The 20251-nt window shown below is 62.5% G+C and overlaps 6 protein-coding genes across 19 annotated transcripts in view; 3 read left to right on the plus strand and 3 right to left on the minus strand.

The window, feature by feature from the left end:
* Positions 1 to 1624, plus strand: part of MAPK8IP3 (mitogen-activated protein kinase 8 interacting protein 3) — a 47392-nt gene extending 45768 nt beyond the window's left edge. For all 6 annotated transcript variants that reach the window (XM_068524854.1, XM_068524853.1, XM_068524852.1 and 3 more), the window contains one exon: positions 7 to 1624. In XM_068524854.1, the coding sequence (XP_068380955.1) occupies positions 7 to 128 (122 nt within the window). In that variant the 3' untranslated portion in view covers positions 129 to 1624. The remainder of the gene's footprint in view (positions 1 to 6) is intronic.
* A 38-nt stretch (positions 1625 to 1662) lies between these two features.
* NME3 (NME/NM23 nucleoside diphosphate kinase 3) lies at positions 1663 to 3085 on the minus strand. Of its 2 annotated transcripts, none has more exons than XM_068525065.1 (5): positions 2845 to 3085; positions 2636 to 2766; positions 2370 to 2471; positions 2201 to 2305; positions 1663 to 2093 (listed from the first exon to the last, which is right to left on the minus strand). In XM_068525065.1, exons 1-5 carry the CDS (start codon positions 2888 to 2890, stop codon positions 1881 to 1883), a joined length of 597 nt encoding a protein of 198 aa, XP_068381166.1. In that variant the 5' UTR covers positions 2891 to 3085; the 3' UTR covers positions 1663 to 1880. The 2 variants fall into 2 exon arrangements, with proteins under 2 accessions (XP_068381166.1, XP_068381167.1); XM_068525066.1 differs by having other exon boundaries at positions 2193 to 2305.
* A 141-nt stretch (positions 3086 to 3226) lies between these two features.
* On the minus strand, positions 3227 to 4535 carry MRPS34 (mitochondrial ribosomal protein S34). Its single transcript, XM_068565992.1, has 3 exons — positions 4177 to 4535; positions 3985 to 4027; positions 3227 to 3896 (listed from the first exon to the last, which is right to left on the minus strand). The coding sequence occupies exons 1-3, from the start codon at positions 4495 to 4497 to the stop codon at positions 3604 to 3606; spliced, it is 657 nt and encodes a 218-aa protein (XP_068422093.1). The 5' UTR covers positions 4498 to 4535; the 3' UTR covers positions 3227 to 3603.
* EME2 (essential meiotic structure-specific endonuclease subunit 2) lies at positions 4496 to 8379 on the plus strand. Its single transcript, XM_068524760.1, is given in 11 exon segments — positions 4496 to 4573; positions 4686 to 4857; positions 5058 to 5194; positions 5606 to 5698; positions 6403 to 6494; positions 6672 to 6765; positions 6939 to 7054; positions 7231 to 7294; positions 7296 to 7421; positions 7508 to 7696; positions 8294 to 8379. Coding segments are annotated over 10 exon segments (1143 nt in total). The 3' UTR covers positions 7679 to 7696; positions 8294 to 8379.
* Positions 8256 to 14471, minus strand: SPSB3 (splA/ryanodine receptor domain and SOCS box containing 3). 7 transcript variants are annotated; one of them, XM_068525059.1, is made up of 7 exons: positions 14392 to 14471; positions 12959 to 13096; positions 9937 to 10055; positions 9662 to 9849; positions 9480 to 9582; positions 9277 to 9402; positions 8256 to 9060 (listed from the first exon to the last, which is right to left on the minus strand). In XM_068525059.1, the coding sequence occupies exons 2-7, from the start codon at positions 13021 to 13023 to the stop codon at positions 8726 to 8728; spliced, it is 936 nt and encodes a 311-aa protein (XP_068381160.1). In that variant the 5' UTR covers positions 13024 to 13096; positions 14392 to 14471; the 3' UTR covers positions 8256 to 8725. The 7 variants fall into 7 exon arrangements, with proteins under 7 accessions (XP_068381160.1, XP_068381159.1, XP_068381162.1 ...); XM_068525058.1 differs by having other exon boundaries at positions 9937 to 10111; XM_068525061.1 differs by lacking the exon at positions 14392 to 14471 and adding an exon at positions 13857 to 14093 and having other exon boundaries at positions 9937 to 10111.
* A 298-nt stretch (positions 14472 to 14769) lies between these two features.
* On the plus strand, positions 14770 to 19914 carry NUBP2 (NUBP iron-sulfur cluster assembly factor 2, cytosolic). Of its 2 annotated transcripts, none has more exons than XM_068525063.1 (7): positions 14770 to 14934; positions 17352 to 17470; positions 17565 to 17763; positions 18482 to 18636; positions 18752 to 18862; positions 18968 to 19037; positions 19598 to 19914. In XM_068525063.1, exons 1-7 carry the CDS (start codon positions 14919 to 14921, stop codon positions 19741 to 19743), a joined length of 816 nt encoding a protein of 271 aa, XP_068381164.1. In that variant the 5' UTR covers positions 14770 to 14918; the 3' UTR covers positions 19744 to 19914. The 2 variants fall into 2 exon arrangements, with proteins under 2 accessions (XP_068381164.1, XP_068381163.1); XM_068525062.1 differs by lacking the exon at positions 14770 to 14934 and adding an exon at positions 14959 to 15413.
* The last annotated feature ends 337 nt before the right edge of the window (positions 19915 to 20251 follow it).

Below are 20251 nucleotides of genomic sequence, written 5' to 3' on the forward strand. Positions count from 1 at the left end.
CTCCAGGCGACGGAGAAGACGATGAGCCCGAGGAGGGTGCAGGGGACGTGAGCCAGGTGAAGCCCCTGCTGTCCAAGGCCGAGCGCAGCCACATCATCGTGTGGCAGGTGTCCTACACCCCCGAGTGAGGCGGCGGCCGCCACCACCCCGCCCCGCCTGATGCCACCTGCCACGTGTACATACAGCCCCGCCCACCTGCCCACCGCCCACCCAGGGGGCAGCCTGCCCGCAGGCAGCCAGGCGCCCGTCCACCCCACTTCTAGCCTCTCAACCTGCAGCTTTCACCTTTGGTCCGGGCCTCCCCATGAGCTGGCAGAGAGCATAGGGTCTGGCTGGGAGCGGGGAGTAGGGTGGCGTCCTGACCAGGGAGGGGCAGAGCCTCTCGGGACACCCTCTCCCCAGCAGCTCCTGGCTGGCACCCAGCCCAAAGCCCTCCAGGCCCGAGGGCACTTAAGGGCCAGAGCGAGGCAGAACCCCAGGGTGGGTCGGGCCAGGGAAGCCCCTACAGGTGGCTCCGAGCTCCACCCTGGGCTCCCCATTCCAGTCACTCATTCCCAGGATCTCTCCAGGGAGTCGAGCAGGGACTTCACCCCGCTGAGTCTTCCCACTCTGAGTCCACTTGCCTTTGGCTGCTGCCCACGGGAGTGGGGGTCCAACCCTCAGGGAGCTGGCCCAGTTGCTAGCCTTCCCTGGGCTCCCCCTCCCCCATCCCTGCCGCCCTGGGAACTGGCATGAAAGCACGTAACCAGGCTCCCTGGGGCAGCTGCCTGAGAAGACAGACACACACCCTCATCCCGCTCAAGCCCCGTGATCGTCCTGTGTGGCGGGCTCTCACCGGCCCTCACTGACCTATGTCCTCCCCGACCCTGCTAGCTCTCCCTGGGCGAACACCCACCTTGTAGAAGCAGGCCTCTTGAATCCCATCCCTCCCAGAAGCCCCTAGGGTGGAATTTCTCAGGCTGCCAGGGCAGGCCCAAGCCTCAGGAAGAAGGGGAAGCCCCTGGTCTCTCCTGGGGTCAGTCCTTGGACGTAGGCTCAGCCTCAGGGTGACGGGGAAAGGTGTGCTCCAGGGCCTGCCTCCTGTGCAGTCTCCAAGGAGCCCAGCTCCCAAGACACGCTACTAAGTGCCTAGGGGTAAGCGGTGTGGCCTGCTCCCTTGAGGGCATCTGATGATACGCCACCGAGCAGAGGCCCAAGGGCTAAGGACAGGAGCCGCCTCCAGCCGGCTCTAGGCGATGGCGCCTGCCTGCTTTGAGGGGCACCGCCCTGGACTGCCAACTCCCCCACCTGCCCAGGCCTTACTCCTGTTCCTCGAGGCACCGATCAGGGCAGCCCCAGGTCCTGCTGCCCACCCACCTCCCACCAGAGAAGCACAGATCTTGGGCAGCCATCCCACGAGCCCAGCTGGCCACCGCTGCAGCCACCTGCAGCTGCAGGCTTCTCCCCACCACCCTGCCACTCTCCACTGTGATGTACGTCAAGTCCCTTGTCTGTCCTCACAGGGCCTGAAGTGACTCGGGGGTTAGCCGGGTGGGTTCAACTGGGTGACACGATTCTCCTCAGGCTTTGGCCCTGCAAGTGAACCTACATATCTGCTCTGTAAGTAATAAATGTCTTAACATCATGCTTCTGTGTCCCTGGGCCCAAACCAACTCGAGCACAAAAATTTTCCTCGATTTATTATAAAAAGAAGTACTGGGACAAGCCAAGTACTAGGGTGGCACCCTGCCGCATTCCAGACGTGCTGTAAACGGGTGCAGGCTGGGCTGGGCCTCCTGAGAACCTCAGCCAGGACAGGAAGGCCTGTAGCAACCAGAGCTCCGCAGGCGTGCACCACCTGCCCTCCTGTGCCCCTGCCACAGGAAAGGTATTCTGAGCTCCTAGGAGTGGGGTCCACGTGTGTGCACACCTCCGGGGCCTGGAGAATGCGGAATCACCCACAGCCCACTGCAGACGGGCACATCTGCCCGACCGGCTACTCGTACAGCCAGTGCCCGGCGCTGTCCTCCCAGCACAGGAGCTCGTCCGCGCGGAACCAGAGCGCTATCTCGCGGCGGGCGCTCTCCACCGAGTCGCTGCCGTGAATCACGTTCCTGTGCGGGAGAGGCGCGCGTGAGTGCAGGCCCGCAGCAGACAGAGCTCGGGCAGAGGGCCCCGCGCAGCCCAGTTCGGGGAATCGGAACCGGCCTTACTTGCCGACCTCGATGCAGAAATCGCCACGGATGGTGCCAGGCGCGGCGTCGGCCGGGTTCGTGGCCCCGATGAGCGCCCGCGAAGCGCGCACAACGTCCAGACCCTGCCACACCTGCAGACGGGGTCGGGGGTCAGCACGGGGTCAGCGCGCCGCCCTCCCGCCAGCCAGCACTCACCATGGCCACCACCGGCCCGGAGCCCATGTACTTGACCAGGCGCCCGTAGAAAGGGCGCTCACGCAGCTCGGCGTAGTGCTGGCGCAGCAGCTCCTCCGAGGCCTGGGGAGGGAAGGGGAAGGGCCGCGTGCTCCTGGAACCCCCATCCCCCACGCGCGGGGACCCCGTCTCCCCCTGCACCCCACCCCGCCGCGCTCCCCACGCCCGGGGACCCCGCCCCCACCCCCCCCGTCCCGCTCCCCACGCCTGGGGACCCCGGCCCTCACCAGCACCAGCTTCAGCGCCACCAGCTTGAAGCCCTTCCTCTCGAAGCGCCGAACGATCTCGCCCACGAGCCGCCGCTGCACGCCGTCGGGCTTCACGGCCAGGAAGGTGCGCTCGTGCACGCCGGTGTACGCTGCGGGGACCGCCGGGGTCGGGGCGCATCAGACCCGGCCGCACCCCCTACCCGCCCCGCCCGGCCCGCGCCGCTCACCCGCCGGGAAGAGGTTGGCGAAGATAGTCAGCACCAGGCAGATCATGATGGCGGCAGCAGGGCCCGAGCGGCTCGAGGGCCGGGGCGGGGGCGGCGCGCGGGCCGGGGCGGGGCCTGTGCTTAAAGCGGCCTGGTCGCCGGGCGCCGCCACCTCGGTGGACGCGGAGACGGGGTGCCTGTCGTTCAGGCCGACGCCGGGACCTCTGCGGCCGCGCCTGTGACTCCCGAATCCCCTCGGGTCTCCCCACCGCCAGGCGCCTGCGCGGCACTCCTCTCACCACCCCACCCCCCGGCCGTAAGCAGCAGTGTCAGCCTGCTCCTCCCCACAGCCCTGCCAAGAGCCCGCTTTGGTATCCCAAACTCAAAGAAGCCACAACCCAGGGCTGCTTCATGTGCCTTTATTCGCGTTCAGTTTCTACCTGGGTCCCGGCAGAGGCAACAGGTCATAGGGAGGGAAGCCAGCGTGGAAGTGACAGGAGCCAGCACCGGGGCTCCAAACCTGCGGGCCCTGCTGCTTCCGGCTTTCCCCCAGCAGCCACCTCCTGCGAGGCCCCCTCAGTCAGATCTGCGTGTTGGGGCAGCGGGAACAGAGGAAAGACACAAGGTGCAAGGTCTGACCCCACCCTTTTCCAAGAAAATGTAGAACCTCAACAAGTCACGGGGAGGTAGGATCCAAGCTCCCAGGGGGCTGATTCAGGTGTAACTGAAAATGGTGGCCACTGGCTTGCACCCTGGCGGCAGCCTGTCCACTCTGGCATTTTAGACTGCGGTGCCCTTGGTCTTTCTCTTCGACTCCTGGTTCTCAGGATAGTCCCATGGATCAATGCGTATCCTGTTCAGATTGAGCATGGGCTCCTCCGTGCTGGTGTCTCCATTTCTCTGTCGCTCTGCTAGAATCATTGCGCGGAGGAGCGGCGGGTAGGGCACAGTGCGCATTGTGTCCTCCGGCGCCGGCGTGAAAGCGGTGAAGGCCTCCTCCTCGTGCTTGGGCACCAGCCGCCAGTCGTGGTACATGACCTGTTCTATCTCCCGAGGCTCACTCTCCGTCTTTCCTGGGGAAAGAAGGACGAGGCTTCTTGCACACACGTTGGCGGAACAATCTGTTGCCGGCAGCCTCCCCACCGGGTTTGGACGCCTTACCTTTGAAGGTCAGGACGCCCCAGGCCTTCCCGTGGTCCAAGTTCTGCAAAGCAAGTGGGGAGGAGATCAGCTCAGAAAGCTCGCTTGCCCAGGGCTCGGGTGACAGGATATCCTGTCCCACAAAGTCGCGCGCAGGGGAGACAGTGGTGCCCCGCGGTGCGGGGAGCTGAGGGGTGGGCACCGTGCACGCACCTGCGCCGTGTAGTCGGGCCGGACCCGCGTGAGGCGCCAGTAGCACGGCTCGTCGTGCTGCCACAGCCAGGACTTGCGCGTGACAAGGCGGCCCAGGCCGAAGAGCGGGAGGCGGCCGAGCAACTGCAGGAGGCGGCTCTCGCGGCGCACGTCGGCCCAGGCTCGCGCGGGCAGCTTGCGGCCCAAGTGCGGCCGCGTCAGCGTCTCGTAGTCCAGGGCGTAGCGCTCCGAATCGCGCGGCCGCTCCCGCTGCTCGCGCAGGGCCCGCACGCGGCGGGCCAGCTCGGCGATCAGCCGCGGCCGCACCTTCTTCCGCGCCATGGCCGGGCAGCCTCCGCGCTCCGACCGGAAGATGCCACCGCGCGCCGCGGGGCGCGCCCGACGCCGGAAGCGGCCGGTGTCCCCCGCAAAGGCGTCCGGGCGCGGCCGGAAGGGGAGAAGAGGCCGGGCGGGCCATGGCGAGGGCTGGGTCTAGGACGCCCGGTGGCTCGCGCCGGGGCCGGGGATAGCTGCAGCCCCCGACCTGGGAGATCTCGGATTCGGACACCGAGGGCCCCGCAGGCGAGGAGGCCGCCGCCAGGGTCCGGGACCCGGCGGAGGAGCGCAGGGCGGCCGCCGAGGTGCTGCGGCGTCTGCGGCCCGAGCAAGCCGTGCGGCGCCTGGCGGTGCTCGTGGACCCAGGTGCGGGCGGGCGCGGGCAGCGGCCCGGGGTGGGGAGCTCGGCCTTGGGGAGCTTGTTTATCTGCGCTCTGGGAGCCGGATGGGAATCAGTATGTTGGTAACACGCTGTGGAGGCTGTGGGGCTGCTGTCCCCACCCAAGTAGTGTCCTCTCGTGGGAGAAGGAAGCAGTGACAGCTGACTGTCCCTCTGCCCCATCCAGCCATTCTGGAAGATGCCGGTGCCGACATCCTGATGGAGGCTCTGGACGCCCTGGGCTATGAGTACCTCGTGGAGCCCGAGCGCCCTGCCTGGAGCCTCAGGTGGAGCAGAGTGAAGCCAGACCCTTGCCCCTTCAGTGTGAGTGTCCTGGGTTTACGGAATGCAGCCCTGGGTTGGGTGTTTTATGTGACAAAGCTCTTTTGAGAGGCAGCTGCAGCAATTGTGTACGTTTTACCTACCAGTAAACTGAGAACGGGGAACGCTGAGTGAGTGATGCACAGGCCACTCTTGGTAAGTTGCGGGCTGAGATCCAGAGCCTGAACGCAACTGCTGCTGAGGGATGCTCCATTCCATCCAGGCTGTGGCCACAGGTGTTGCTGCCTGGCAGGCCTGCGCTACTTTTCGTCTCAGTAGAAGGTGGGACGCTAGGTTTCTGTAGAGCGGTCTGGGAAGAACCTGCGTAAGCCTCAGGACTCCTCGGGTGCCCAGGCCATGGCCCGGGGTGCACGAGGCCAAGGGTGGGCAACAGTACCCTGTATGTTCCCACAGGGGCCTCCTGAGGTGCGGGCTGCGGATGAGCAGGACCGGCTGCTGCTGCTGGAGCCTGAGGAGTTTCTGCAGGGCGTTGTCTAGCTGACCCAGGTGCGGGAGGGAGGGAGGAAGGAGTAATCCCTGACCACAGATCGTGAGGGGCTGGGTTCCCTATTTTGGATGTTGTGGGTAAGATGGGGGAAGCCAGCTAGGCTCTTGGTCTGGGAGCAGGTGGGAGCCACGGCTGCTTCTTGAGGGTAGAAGCCAGGATAAGGAGGGTTCTCTTGAGAACTGAGTCAGAAATCAGGTGGTAAACTGCTGAGAGGGGGCCTGGGGACTAGGGCTGCAGGCTGGCCGTGCAGTCCACCTTGTGACACCCAACCGCTCAGCTGCCGCCTGGTGGGAGAAATAGGGATTGCTCAGCTGATGTTTGCACCAGAGTGTCATTAGGTTAGACCCTCTGCCAGGTCCCAGAGTTCAAGGTTCTCCGTTTATCAAGCACCTGTGTATGTCAAGCAAATGCCAGGCTGGGGTGCAGAGGTGGACCAGGAATGGGGAGGAGGGTTCAGTCCAACTCTGCTAGGAGCCTGGGGTGTGCCCGGATTCTTTCATAGATCTTCTTGATCATGTGGGAGGCACAGAGCTGGTTTTCTAAAGAGAGCTGGTTGGGCGGAGGAGTCCATCCCTGTCTCCTCCCAGCACCGCGGGGTTGTTCTTGGGCTCACTCCCCTGCTTCCTGCAAACTGGCGGTTGCCGGTGGGCCCCGCCTGCCGCAGCCCCGAGGAACAGGTGTGGTAAACCTTCTTGGCTTGCAGACATGTGGCCCAACCTGTTCTGTGCCCTGGATCACTCCTGAGAGCCCTGCCTGCCTCCACCTGGCTGTCATTGGGCTGGATGTTTACCTGTGGTACCGGTTACCCTAACACCCTTAGCCAGCCTGCCTGGGATGGGAGAGTTCGGGCGAAAGGCAGGGGTGGCCCTGGGGGCTGGTGTCACAGCTAACCCTCTCCCTTGGGCGGGCTCTGGGGGCGGGAGGAGAACTCATGGAGGGTGGGGAGCCAGAGGGACGGTCACCTCTGCATAGGTCTTACCAGTCCAGCACCCAGGAGATATGGCAGCCAGAGCGTCCAGCGGTGGCTCGTGCCAAGGTGGCAGTTGGCTGGCCCGAGGTGGAGGAGGTGAGGACAGTTGGGTTGGGCCAGATGGTTGGCATGGGCTCTGGCCCTTGGGCTGCTCTCCGAGACCCAGCAGGGGCTGGTTTGGCACGTGGGTGGCATGCGGGGTTGGTCGCAGCTGGGTGTCCCCCATGGGAACCCTCTGACCCACACCCACGGGCTCATCTCCTTCTCAGGCCCTGGTGCTCCTGCAGCTCTGGGCAAACGTGGATGTGCTGTTGGTGGCCTCCTGGCAGGAGCTGAGTCAGCATGTGTGTGCCTTCACCAAGGCCCTCACCCAGCGTCCCTTCAAGTGTGTGACCCTCACCCTGCTGGGGGCTGCAGCGGGAGGGGTGGGAGTGCCGGGCGGGGTGGCACCTCTCTGGCCTCTAGAGCAGAGGGGGCTGAGGGTTTTGTTGAGCTGGGGGCGGGGCGTTCAGGAGAGGTGATGAAGAGTCTAGGCACTTCCCTGCATCCTCCCCTTCCCAGGCAGTCCAGGGAGTCTGGGGCCTTTTCCTTCTGCACCACCGGGCGCTGGGCAGCAGCCGAGAATAGTGGCAAGAGATGGCACCGGCCCGCGGGGGGCCTGGTGGCAGCAGATCAGGCAGTTCAACTGCGTCAGCCCGGCTGTGGCCAATGCTGTTGTCGCTGCCTTCCCCTCCCCCTGCCTTCTGCAACAGGTGGGCCCCCCGCCCCCCAACCAGACTCCCAGATATGGAGGCCAGGTCCCCGAGGCCTGCCCCGCCCATCCCTGTGCCTGCCCTAGGTGTACGTGGCCTGTGGCATGGAGCAGGAGCGCCTAGCCCTCCTGGCTGACCTCCCTGTGAAGATGGGCGAGGATGTGCAGCCCCACAGGGTGGGACCTGACCTCTCCCGCCACATCTGCCTCTTCCTGACGACCACCAACCCCAACCTCCTGCTGGACCTGGGCTCCTGACCACGCCTGTGGTACCAGGTGGGCCCTTCTCCCACCTACTGGCAGGACTGAATGCAGCCCGCCCAGGGAACAGACTAGAAACCACGAGCGGTGGTGTGCGGGAGCAAGACAGCCAGTACGACCTGCACCGGGGCTCTCAGGCAGGTCTGACCCCAAGATGGCGCAGGAGGGGCAGCAGAGAAAGTTCTTGCATAACTGGGATGGGCAGAAGAGGAAATTCTCTCCAGGAGATACCAAGCCGGCTGGAAGGTCTGGAGAAGATGGGGGCAGGGCTCATATGCCCTGGGCCCTGTACACACTGGCAGAGGGGCTGCTAGCCAGCTAGGACAGGCAGGAAGGGCTGGGCAGCGCCTCAGGGCCCCACAGAGCAAACGCCGGTCACCTGGAGGCTGCGGGGGCAGGGGAGGCGGGCACCTTCAGAAAGGAGAAGCATTAAGACAAGGTCTTGAGGGAGAAAAAAGAACCAGGCCGTCACTCCTCAAGGGTGCTGTGACCCCCCCAAACAGGAGAAAAGCTGTGGACACCTGTCAGCCCCAGGCCTCAGTCCGACCCCTTTCGTTCCATAGGTATGTAAGCATCAGATGTAAACTCTAAGTTTATTACGGTCGTTTTCAGCCTCAGACGAGAGGAACAGCAGCTGACAACATGCAAAGCAAGTTAAGAAAAACCCAAGGCCGGCGGCGACAGCAGGAAGAGCCGACCTCTCACAAAGCCGTCCTCCTCACAGGCAGCAGACGAGTCTCCCAGGCCTGCAGCCCGAGTCTAGACATGCTGGGGCAGCAGCTCCCCAGAGACTCTGAGAAGGAAAGTGGCTGCTCCCACACCCGGCACAGGAAGCAGACAGACTAGGAAGTCCGGGTCTCCGGATCACAGGGATAACGGCCCCGGAGCCCCTGTAGCAAGGCCTCTCCCAGCCGGGTGGCAGGGGGGCAGCCGAGACAAACCTTGGTTCAGTCCTCCCTCTCCTGTTGCCCTGGAGGGTGGTCCAAAGGGAGAAACAGAAAACGCCATCCCAGCTGTAGAAGGCAGTTTTCACTGGGAAACAAGCTAGGTCCTTCGGCAGCGCTTCCTCTGGCAGTGCCGGGTCTCGGGGCTGCTGGGATTGGCTGTGGGCGAGGGCGCGGGGGGCTTGCGGTGGCCGCAGCTCATGCTCAGGACCCAGCCCAGCTTGTGGTGCAGCACCTGCTTGAGGCCGGGCGGCAGGGGCAGGCCCTCGAGCGTGTCCCCAGAGTCGGGCCGCAGCTGGCGCAGGCGGTAGCAGCACAGGTACTGCAGGGAGGTGATGCTGGCACAGGAGCGGATCACCTTCATGCTGCTCTTGGCCGCCGTGGAGCACACCATCGGGTAGAACCTCTTGTTCTGCAGCTTGGTGGCTGCCACTCCTGGGGGTGGGGAGGTGGCACAGCCTGAACCCTAAGCTCAGGCTCTCCTACGGGGACGAAGGATGCTGGGATTTCCACCTACCCGCCGCCCTTGCCCGGTTCTGGGGACCCTGGGACCTCAGGCTTCTGCAAGGATGGCCTTTCAGGGCCCTCAGCCTCACCAGGAGCTCAGTGGCAGCCACGCTCTGCGGGCACATGTCAGAGTCACGCCCTCACCTATGCACTTCCTGTTCTTAAAGAAGGTCAGCGTCCCATGCCAGGTGTCCAGGTGCACGCCAATGATGGAGCCCTGGCCGAACCGGGAGGAGAAGCTCGTCTTGTCGCCCTTGTGGTGGAGGAGGCCTGGGGGCAGCAGGGTCGGGGTGAGCCCTGCAGCCTCAGGGCCCCCCAGCCCCGCCCACCCTGGGGACCCCACGCACCCGTGTAGGAGAGGCCCCAGCTGTCCTCGTCCCGGCCGAGCAGGCTGCAGAACGTGTGGTGGTACTTGTCCAGGTCGACGTCCGATGTCCCGATGCCCACCATCTGGGAACAGCGGGACTGGCAGAGGGGGCTGGGGACCAAGGTGCCCGGCACCCCTCCCCCCACCCTGCCGGCCACTTACCATGTCAGTGCCGTAGACAGGCGAGGTCATCTTGATCTCCCAGAAGTGCTGGCCCTCCCCCAGCTCCTTGGTGCCCCGGATGGCCGCTGTGCCACAGCTGTACTCCATGTGGAAGTTGACCTTCCGATTGTCACAGCTCAGCAGGGTGGCTGAGGACTTATTCAGGTCATCCCAGACCCAGTCAAAATCTGCGAGAGAAGAGGCCCAGGCTCGGCAGGCTCCCACCCCACCCTGGCCAGGAGGTCCACCCACCCGTCGCAGGCCCTCACACTCACACTCGTCCTCCTCCCCGCAGCGGCAGTCCCTGCCCCGGTGGGCAGCGTGCAGGCTGCCGCAGAAGGCCTCACTCTGACTGTCACAGTCGCAGAAGGACTCCCCGGTCACAGGCACAGCGCTGGGGATGGATGACGGCAGAGATGCATACTCGGGGTCGGAATCTGAGTCGCTGTGCTGAGGGGAAAGGGCCAGCTGTTCCCGCCTCCTGCCCTCCGCCGGCCCAACCAACCCCTTCCCCCACCTGCCCTGCCACCCACCCCAGGCCCACGGGTGAACGGCTGGACGCCCCAAGGAAGGGATCTGGGGCTTTGGCCTCAAAGGGCCTCCTCAGGTCTCAAGGGCTCAGCCAGACAGCCACAGTGACCCTGGACACCTCTTCTGGCTCAGGAGCTGCAAGGGGGCCTCCTTGCCAAAGGCCTACCATGCCAGTGGCTTCCTGGGAATGGAGTAGAGGGCCCCGGAGGCCCAGCCACTAATAAGCCGCAAGACGGGGCTGCATGCTTAGCCATCGTCATTGTCCAGAGAACATGTAGATTGTGATAAACGGGAGCATGACAGCAAAGTCCACTGCTGACCTAATGAAGGCACCTGGTCTCCCCGTGGCAGCAGCTGGGCTCCAGGGGAGCCGATGGCCGTGGCAGGGCCTGCACACCTGTCTCAGGCCGTGGCCCCCTTGTCCGTGCAAGGGTGTGCTCTCAACCCCCATCACAGGACCCTGACGAGCGAGCCCCGTGGTCTCAGGCTGCGGCAGGAAAACATTCAGTTGGGCCTTGGCCCTCTGCATGTGGCTCTCAGTCCTCACAGAACGGACTCCAAGCCTTGAGGGCCTGATCTTGGCCCAGGGGCCAGACGCCAAGGCTGAGCTGGTCTGGTTCCGGGGACCAGTTGACCCACAGACCCTCCTGGAGGCCAGCAAGGGTGCCTCTGTACACCTTGTTCCTGTTCTGGAGCCACGTGGGCCCCTCAAGACACCCACCCAGGCTCTGACATCTGGCCGACCAGTGAGGGCCTGGGGGTCTCAGGTCCCAGGGGTGCAGGCAGCCTCTGCATGCCTGCTCTCCAAGCCCTCCCAGCTTCGCCTGGGGTCCTGGTGCGGCTCTGGCCTCCACCCTCACTCTCCTGGCCTCTGGGTGCTCCTCTGGCCCCCCTGAAATGCCCTCCACACAGCGGTCTGGGTGACCTGTTCAGACCTGGGAATCCTGCTGCCTTGAGAACAAAGCCCACAGACTTACTCTCATCAGAGAATATAAGACCCCCTCCCTGCCCAGCCTCCTCCTCTGCCCTGTCCACCCCATGGGGCAGGGGTGGGGGTCTGTTTGCCCCTGGATGGCTTTCAGATACCACTTCAAAGAGGCTCTTCCAGCCTCTCACACTGCGTCCTCTTCCTTCTCCTCTTCCCTTCTCGTAGGCTTCCCTGACGCTCTTCTGGGTCCTGCTCACCTGCCTCCTCCCACCGGAACTGAGTTTCTTTGTTATTACACTCAGCCCCAAGTGCCACACAGGAGCTCTGGGAACCGATGGCAGAGACAGCTCAAGGAGCAAGGAGGTTGAGCCCCAGTTGGAGACAGACAGCAGCAAGGGCAGTGGCAGCAGGCCCAAAGCACCCCGCTCGCGGGGAAGAGCAATCCCCCACAAGTCAAGGCAGGCCCACTGCTGCCAGAGGAGACAATCCCTTCCCACTGAGTCAGGAGCCAGGGGCACAGACCTGAGCACTGCTGGCCCCGGGGGTCACACTGCTTGGCACCCAGCACACAACCCCCTGTGCAGAGGGCAGACCCGGCCCCACCGCAAGCTGTAAGGAGAGCTTAGAGTAGCGAAGACAGGGACGTGTGTTCGGCCTTCAAAGGTGCTGGGGTGACACGCTCTCTCCATCCACACATGCACACAAGTACTCCAGGCCCATTAGGTGACCGGATGAGCCACAGGTGCGTATCAGACACTGCACCCCCAGCCCCTGGACGCCTCCCACATCCCACAGCGATGAGCCAGAGAGGCAGGGACAGACAGGAGAAAAGACTGCTCCAGGCCACGTGGTCAGTGGAAGCTGGAGGTGGGACAGGAATGCAGGCCGGGGCCTTTCGCTGGCCTGGGCAGGGAGCTAAGGGAGGCCCCAGGAAGGGGACCCAGGATGTTGCCTCCAATTCTGCCCCAAGCCCTGGTGCTTCCACGGGACTCAGCTGCCCTCACTGAGAGCTGGGGGAGGATAGGCACCTGTCCCCACCCAGACACCTGGCTGAGCCAGGGCACCCAGGCAGGGTGGCTGTGACAGAGCAGAACCAAGTCACCCGAAGATCACCCTGAAAACAACAGAGGTGACTCAGGGCAGAGCCAAAGCCCAGCTCTGGTCTGAGAGGTTCAGGAAACTGACTTGTGAAGCCCTCCCCACATGCCCCCCATGGCAGGCACAGAGGCCACACAGCCCCGCCACCCCTCCCCTGTGGCGGGAGTCAGCGTGGTGAGGCTCTGGTTGCAAACCCCTCAGGTCCATCAGGAACCTGCACTGCAGACAGACAGCTGAGCCGCCCTCCTCACGGCCTCTGTGTTCCTGGGCCTCGCAGAGCTCAGGGTCCTGAGCACAGGAAGGCTCAGGAATGTTGGTCTTTAAAGATCAAAATTCTTTTTTTAGATGCATATACACAAACGTTGAGTACAGACTTCAACAGGCAGAGAAAACGTCCAGAAGGTTGCACACAGAGGTAACAATAGCTACCCTTGAAAAGCAGTTGGGTAAATGGAATGGAGAAGTTTTAGTTAAATGAACTGACCAAAGTACCCACTGACACCCTCTTCAAAGAAAAAAGTCTACAGAGGAACGTAGTATATGCCTTGAGGTCCTGCCACCCAGGGCCACGTGTGTCCTTAACCAGTGTGAAGAGCCTGGGGGAGCAGAAGCAGAGCGCACGCAGGGGACGGTCTGCTAAGGCTGGCCCTGTTTTCTGCCCTCAGAGGCATCTTTCTCTTTCAGTCTCAGTTCAGGCAATGTTTAGTCCAGCCATGACCACCTCACCCACTGGAACCTACCTGCCCATCAGAGTCGTAGCCCCAGTTGGTGGACCCTGCCAGAGCCACAGCCCGGGCATCCGCATCTCGGCGAGCTGCGCTCAGGACAAAATGCCATGCTCTGCTGCTCCGTGGGCGCCTGGCCATGGTGGGCAGGATCTGGAAGAAAGCACAAGGTCTGAGCAGAGAAAGACATATGACACACCGGTAGGTCCCCCAGCACCCCCTGCACTTGGCCCCCAGACTGTGCCAGCCCACCCAGGGTCCAGAACTCTCTTCACAAGCTCATACCTCACTCCAGTGTCCGAGTACCTTGATGAAACCCAGGTAGAGAGTGTGGAATGCCATCCTGACATCCATGACTCTCAAATGCCTAGCTCAGCCCCTCTCCGAGCTCCGCCTCAGGAATGCAAGTGTCCCTCCTGCACATCCCTCAAGCATCTCAAACCTTGCCTGCCCCTCCTCCATTCTCCATTTTGACAAATGGCATTTCTAGCCTCCGAATTCCTCATGCCAGACACACAGCAGTCATCCCCAACACTTCTTTCCTCCCTCCCACCATGGCCTCACAGCCCTCCGCGCCCCACACCATCTCCGAAACATGTCCTGAATCCCTCTCCACCCCTGCTGCCACCTTGCCTGCCCCACCCGCACACAACTCGTCTTCGCTCTGGCTCCTCCCACTTCATTCACTACAACCGAGCTTTTTTTGAAATACAAATCTTAAAATTTTAAATTAACGAGTTTTTAACTCTTCAGGGCTTGCCACTGTTCTTCCAATAAAATGCAATATCCTACAAAGCCTACAAGTTCCGGCCCTGTTCCGGCTGGTAGCTCTTTCCAGCCCTTCGCCCACAACGCTTTCCCCACAACGCTTTCCCCTCCCCTCTTTGGCTCTCAACTTCCATGCCCGACTCACAGTAATAAGTCGCCCTCTGTGATCGTCTACTTCCCGGCTCTGCCCTGGTTTGAAATCCCCAGGAGGGCCCTGCCACGACCCCGAGGGGCGGCAGTGAATGGGCGCAGGCAGAGCTTTTGAGGGATAGGAGCCCGTCTGCAGACCAGGGTTGGTTACTGGAACCGGCCAGAGTGGGCCCGGCCTACTCCTCGCCCGCCACCGCCGCAGCAACAGTAAGCGCCAGGCCGTGCACGCGCAATGCACGGCCCCGAGACTGACCCCGCTGCAGTAGGGGTCGCTTCCCCATCAGGCATCGCACTGTCTCAGGATCGGTGGGGTTGCGGGGTTCCTCCCGCCCGCCGCCCCGCCCGGCCTGCGGCGCAGCGCCTCGCCAGCCTCGCCCGGCCCTGCCGCCGCCGATGCCGCCGCAGGAACAAAGGCGCGCCGGCCCCGCCGCCCGCAGCTCCGAAAGGTCGGCGGGCGCGGCGGGGTCGAGCCGGGCGGGGCGGCCGGGCCCGGGAGACCCGGGGAGTCGCGGACGCGCCCAGCCGCTCACCTGCAGCCGCTCTGCGCCGCCGCGCTCAGCCCGGCCTGCCGTGCCCTACTTTCCGCTCCCGAGCGAGACGTAAACAATCCCCTCCCTCGCGGCCCGCCCCCTGCGCGGCATTGGCCCCGCAGCGCGCGCGGCCCGGGGCTACGGGTGAGGGGCGGTCCTCGCGGCACACGCCTCTTGCTGAGAGGCTGCTGGATCTGTCAATCCTGATCCGACGTCCCCATTGGCCACATCTCAAGCGGTCGGAGACAAGGCCCGCGCGCCCATTGGACGCGGGGCGAGGAAAAGAAGCGGCCTCACGCCGGGGCGTTGACACGGAAGTGGGTCTAGGTCCTGTATGTCGTCTGCGCCGGAACCTGCGTGCACCCCCTCGTGCGATCTGATTGGCTGAGGATAGCGCGAATGGGCCTATCAAGAGGAGCCAGGGGGAGGGTTCGCGCTGCCCATTGGTCCGAAGGCACTTTACTCAGGCAGGGAGGCGGACTGTGCGAGGAGGAAGTGGCTGGAAGCCGTGCGGCCACCCGGGTGGGATGGAGGCGGCAGCAGGTGAGTATGCTGGGCTGCGGGGCGTTTTCGGCCCGCGGGCGCCGAGGGAAGAGGGAAGGGGCCGGCCCGCAGCTGCTGGTCAGGGCTCCGGGTTTTAGCACACCGTCTGATTTACAGTGTAAAGGTCTCAGAGGTGCTCGCGTGTGTCATTACGGCGCTTAGAAGGAAGTCTTGCTTGAATAAGGAGCTCTAAGAAAGAGAAACTGGAACGTCACATACTCGCAGTTGTTTGTAGAAGTATTATTCTGCTTTTTAAGCCTTGAGATATATATATATAAAGGAAAGTTGCGTGGGACGGAATATGTACATTGGGCACAATCGGATTCGCACAGCTTAGCCACGTTGTCTTCCAAAAGACTTCAGGTCTGGTACCATGAGCACAAAGCTCTTACAACGCTGGATTCATCCATCGGATTATAAATGTAACGCTGGAGAGAAAAATCTGAAAAAGTTTGTTATAAGGGCAGACTTACTACAAGGTGAGAGGAATAGCTTCTAGATTGATGGATGAAGGTTTCTCTTTTAACTAAGGGGGAAATGTACATGGAAAGTAGAAAAGCCTAACGGGCTTTGCAGTAAACCTCCCTGTGCCCAGAGGCAACTCCTGGTGTCACTCGTATCTTTCTGGAAAGATTCTTTACATACAAAAACTTCCATATTTGTCCAGCGTATCAAATAATCATGGTTTGGTCGGACTTAAGGTTTGACTGGGCTTTTTATCCATACAGGGTGCCCTTTACTTCCCTCCATGGGGAGATACTGCTTTCCTTTGCCCCTTCCAGGGCAGCCTCTTACATCTAATAGGCAGTCGGATTATCGTTGATAATCTGTTTATAAACTTTTTCAGTATTCTTACAAGTGAAAGTTTCTTGTGGTTGGCTCCTAAGGATTGTTGTGTGAGAAGTGACTTGGGAGCAGCAGTGTCCTGTGTGATGCTCAAGCAGATAAAGTTCCCCAGTCCCACCAGTGAGGAGAGCAAGTCTTCACTATTAGGGGCTTGGCAGTGCAGCACCCGCATGAAGGGCGAGTAGGAATCAGGACCCACATCTGGCTTGTTCTTTCCCTAGTTTCTACCAGACCACCCCTACCCACACCAAAGAAAGGTGAAATTGATTCCCAAGTACTTTTTGATATTAAAGCAATTTAAGTAATAGCCTTTTAAGTTGACGCAGAGGTGGCCTGAGGCATGGTGTCCAAGGTATTTGTAGGCAATGATCTGGGTGGTTGGGGGGGCGCCCTTTCCTTGTCACCTTATGAGATCTCTCGGCCCCCAGTACCAGACGGAGACCCAGGACAGGCGCTAGAACGCATCTGTGACAAAGACCTGCTGGAAAGCCAGGCCAGGAGCACTCTTGAATTCTTTCTAGGGAGGCTTTGGTGGCGGGGGCCTTTGAACCTACCCATGAGAGATGAGTCAGGAGGGGGGACAGTGCTTATTCACCTTTCGTTGAGCCCCTCCTGGGGACCCGGGTATGCAGTGAGGGTGGTGGAGTGAGTGAGCAGCTTGCTGCAGGCTAGGCAGGAGTCTCAATGGTGAGGTCCTAAGGGCGCTGGGGCAAGAAGTTGGGCATTTTGCAGGGGGCTTAGGGTTGTTTGTATGCAGATGGCAACTGCTGTGGGGAGGCAGGGATTGGAATGGTTAGTATTTACAGGGTGGCATTTCAGGCTCATTGAAAGGAAGAGCAGCTGGGGCAGAGCGACCAGCAGGGCTTCCCAGAGTGGTTGGGCCCGGGCCTGCCTGGGGCATGGCACTGATGCCTTGGCCACCCTTGTGTACCCAGGGTTTCTTAAGGCACGACCTTCAGCCATCCAGGTGACCTGACGTCCGCACCCACACGATTGTGGTTGCTTCCGCAGAGCTGTGGCCTCCCTCCTGAGAACTGGAGGCCAGGGCTGCCTTGAGTGCCTCTTCTGACCCCAGGGGAGGGGGCTGGGCACCTACAGATCAGACCTCAGAGCCGTGAGTGCTGCCCTGGCACAGGTGTACCTCCTGACTGTAACGAGCGCCCTATTTACGTTAGTCTCCACCCATTTCCCTTGGAATCAGCTGGGAGTCTTTGGCTCGAATTGGCCTTTGCTGGCCTTGTGCGCATGAGCTCACAGGTGCACATGAGCTCACAGGTGTGCATGCTGGAAAGAGGAGCAGTTTGAGGCATTTCCTGCCCTAGCAGCCCTGCCCCAAACAGAGTGGGAGCAGCCATTTTTGAGGAACTGGTAGGTTGGGTCTGGGGCCTGCTGGAAGCCCTTTCGCGGGGGCGTGTTTGCTCATGCCGGGGTGATGGAGCAGGTCTCAGGACTGCCCTGGTCTCAGGACCTGGGATGTAGGAAGTACCTGGTGATCCCGCAGTGAATGAGCATGGAGGGTGGCTGGTACAAAGGAGAGCCCTGCCCTCCTCCCCTGTTGTCCTTCTGACTAGAGCCTGGAAACCTGGCCGGCGTCCGGCACATCATCCTCGTTCTCTCGGGAAAGGGGGGTGTTGGGAAAAGCACCATCTCCACGGAGCTGGCCCTGGCCCTGCGCCACGCAGGCAAGAAGGTGAGTGCCTCCCATCTCCTGAGCCGCCACCCCTGCCCCTTGTGGGCCTTGGCCGGTGCCCTGCATGCCACGTGGACGTCCTGCCTCCTTGCAGGTGGGTATCCTCGACGTGGACCTGTGTGGCCCCAGCATCCCCCGCATGCTCCGGGTGCAGGGCAAGGCTGTGCATCAGTGCGACAGTGGCTGGGTGCCTGTCTTCGTGGACCAGGAGCAGAGCATCTCCCTCATGTCTGTGGGCTTCCTGCTAGAGAAGCCGGATGAGGCAGTGGTGTGGAGAGGCCCCAAGAAGAACGGTAATGACCTGCCAGGGGACAGTACTGTCAGCCTGCTGGCCTCCCCAGCTGCCCTCTTGGTGCAGGAGCCCCAGGGCTGCTGGCTCTCCTCCACACAGCCCTCCCCCCACAGCACCAGCCTCCGGTAAAGTTCAAAAGACTCTAGTGCTGGCCTTTTCATTTCCAAGACTCTCCCGCCGTGCACCTGAGCAGTCAGCCCGCAAGTATTCAGACAGCGGGCCTGAGGGGCAAGAGCGTGAGACCCAGCTGTGAAGCCTTCAGCCACCTGGTCCATCCCCTGGGGCTCAGACCACCCAGAGCGCCTGGTGGGGCTCTGGTGCCTTTGCACAAGCAGATGGCATTAAACTCCCTCTGGTAGGCAGAGCGAGGCTGCCAGGTGTGAGAGCAAGCTCAGGGTGGGGGCTGCTTCCAGGACACGCTGGCCACCTCTCGGGCACAGATACCCGCCCCAGGAGGGTCCGCGCTAGCCATCCTCAGCTAAGGCCAGAGCAGAAGTCCTAGGGGTAGGGTGGGGAAGGGTCTCCCCACCTTGCTGTACTCATCCTGCCCCTGGTGAGGAATGGCACACGCAGCTCTCGGGGTGCCCGGTGGTACCGGAACCCACAGACACCACCCTGCCCCAGGGCTGGGAGGAGGCACCGGGCTTCGTGTGACCCCTTTGTGAGACCCTGCCTCGCCTGCTCTCTCCCCGACCCCGGGCCACCCTGGGTCTCCACAGCACTGATAAAGCAGTTTGTGTCCGATGTGGCCTGGGGGCAGCTGGACTACCTGGTTGTGGACACGCCCCCGGGGACCTCTGATGAGCACATGGCCGTGGTGGACGCCCTGCGCCCCTACAGCCCCCTGGGGGCCCTCGTGGTCACCACACCCCAGGTACTACGGGAGCACCCTCACCCTGGGGCAGGTACTTTGCCCTACTCTTTCCGCTCATCTTGGCTGAGTTTTCGGGATGCCCATCAGCTGGTCCTGTCTCTTTCCTGGTCTCCAGGCAGTGTCCGTGGGGGACGTGAGGCGGGAGCTGACCTTCTGTAAGAAGGTGGGGTTGCGGGTGATCGGGGTCGTGGAGAACATGAGCGGCTTCGTCTGCCCACACTGCGCGGTGAGTTGTAGGAAGTTGCAGGAAGTCGGGGGCGTGGGTGGTCGGCCCCTCCCCTTCGAGGGTGGTGAGAGGCCTGGAGGTGGACCCCACACCTCTGTGTTCTAGGAGTGCACCAACATCTTCTCCAGGGGAGGCGGTGAGGAGCTGGCCAGACACGCTGGAGTCCCCTTCCTGGGTGAGCGAGCCAGGGCTGCCCCGGGGCCCCTGCTCTAGGTGGCCTTACCTCCCTACGCCTCCTGCGCCCAGGGAAGAGAAGAGGAGGGTGGAAAGTCCCGTCCTCCCTGAGCTGCGAGTGTCAGCTAATCTCTAACAAATTGGTTCCCACCAACTGGACAGAGGCAGCCCCCCGGGCTTTGAGTGGGCGTCCACAGCTAAGACGCCTGCTGAGACCACGGGGGTGCAGAGGGGCGGCCGAGGCTCTGCGAGCCTGTATCAGGGACACCGTGGGTGGCACGGGACCATGTCCCCAGCACTCGCTCTGTGCTTTCTTCCAGTGGCCGGAGCCCGAGAGGTGGTGGGGCCGGGCCTGCTGGGCGGGTTGCTGGCCGTCCCAGTGGAGATTGAGGCCAAGAGTACCTTCCTGCCAGGCACCTCAGCAAGAGGTGTCTGCTCTCGGCTAAAGTGGCACTGCCAGCGGGCTCCTGGGCTGTGGGGAGCGTGGACATGGCCTCCTGGCCCTGGGCTTTGCTCTCACCACCTGGCCCCTTCTCTGCTCCCTTCCCTTCTCTCTCCCAGGCTCTGTGCCCTTGGACCCCGAGCTCACGCGGAGCCTGGAGGAGGGCCGAGACTTCATCCAGGGGTTCCCCGAGAGCCCCGCGTTTCCCGCGCTCTCCTGCATAGCCCAAAAGATTCTGAACGAGGTGCCTGTTGGACTTTCCTGACCGAGGCAGTTTGCGTGTCTCCTCTGTGTGCTGTGGGGCTCGTGCTCACAGCCCGGAGCAGAGGTGGCAGCACGGTTCCTGGAACCTGTGGCCCTGGGCTGCCGTCACCATGTGCTCCTCTCCCCGTGGGCCTGCCCTGGACATTTCTGGTGCTTCAGCAGCATCTCAGCCTCAGAGCCACTGACAGTCGGTGGTTCCGCCTGGTTGGCCTGTGGCAGGGCCCGGGGATAGCGTGAGGTCGCGATGCCGTGGCCTGACCTCCCTGGTGGTGCAGCTCGGTACTTACATGCCCCAGACAGACTGGCTGCTCCCGACAGCCAAGTCTCCACGTTGTTCACAAAGCTTGTGTGTCTGGGAGCGCACTGGGCCTATAATCCTGGTGAAACAGGCAGCAGCACTCAGTAAGGTGTCAAACTTGTAATTCAGAGGAGCCCAAAATAAACGCGTCCCACCGCCGTGGTTACAGGTCTGACCTTTCTAGATCATTCTGCTCTGGTCCCGCCTCCCT

The sequence above is a fragment of the Eschrichtius robustus genome, chromosome 16 (assembly GCF_028021215.1).
Source record: "Eschrichtius robustus isolate mEscRob2 chromosome 16, mEscRob2.pri, whole genome shotgun sequence".
Lineage (NCBI taxonomy): Eukaryota > Metazoa > Chordata > Mammalia > Artiodactyla > Eschrichtiidae > Eschrichtius > Eschrichtius robustus.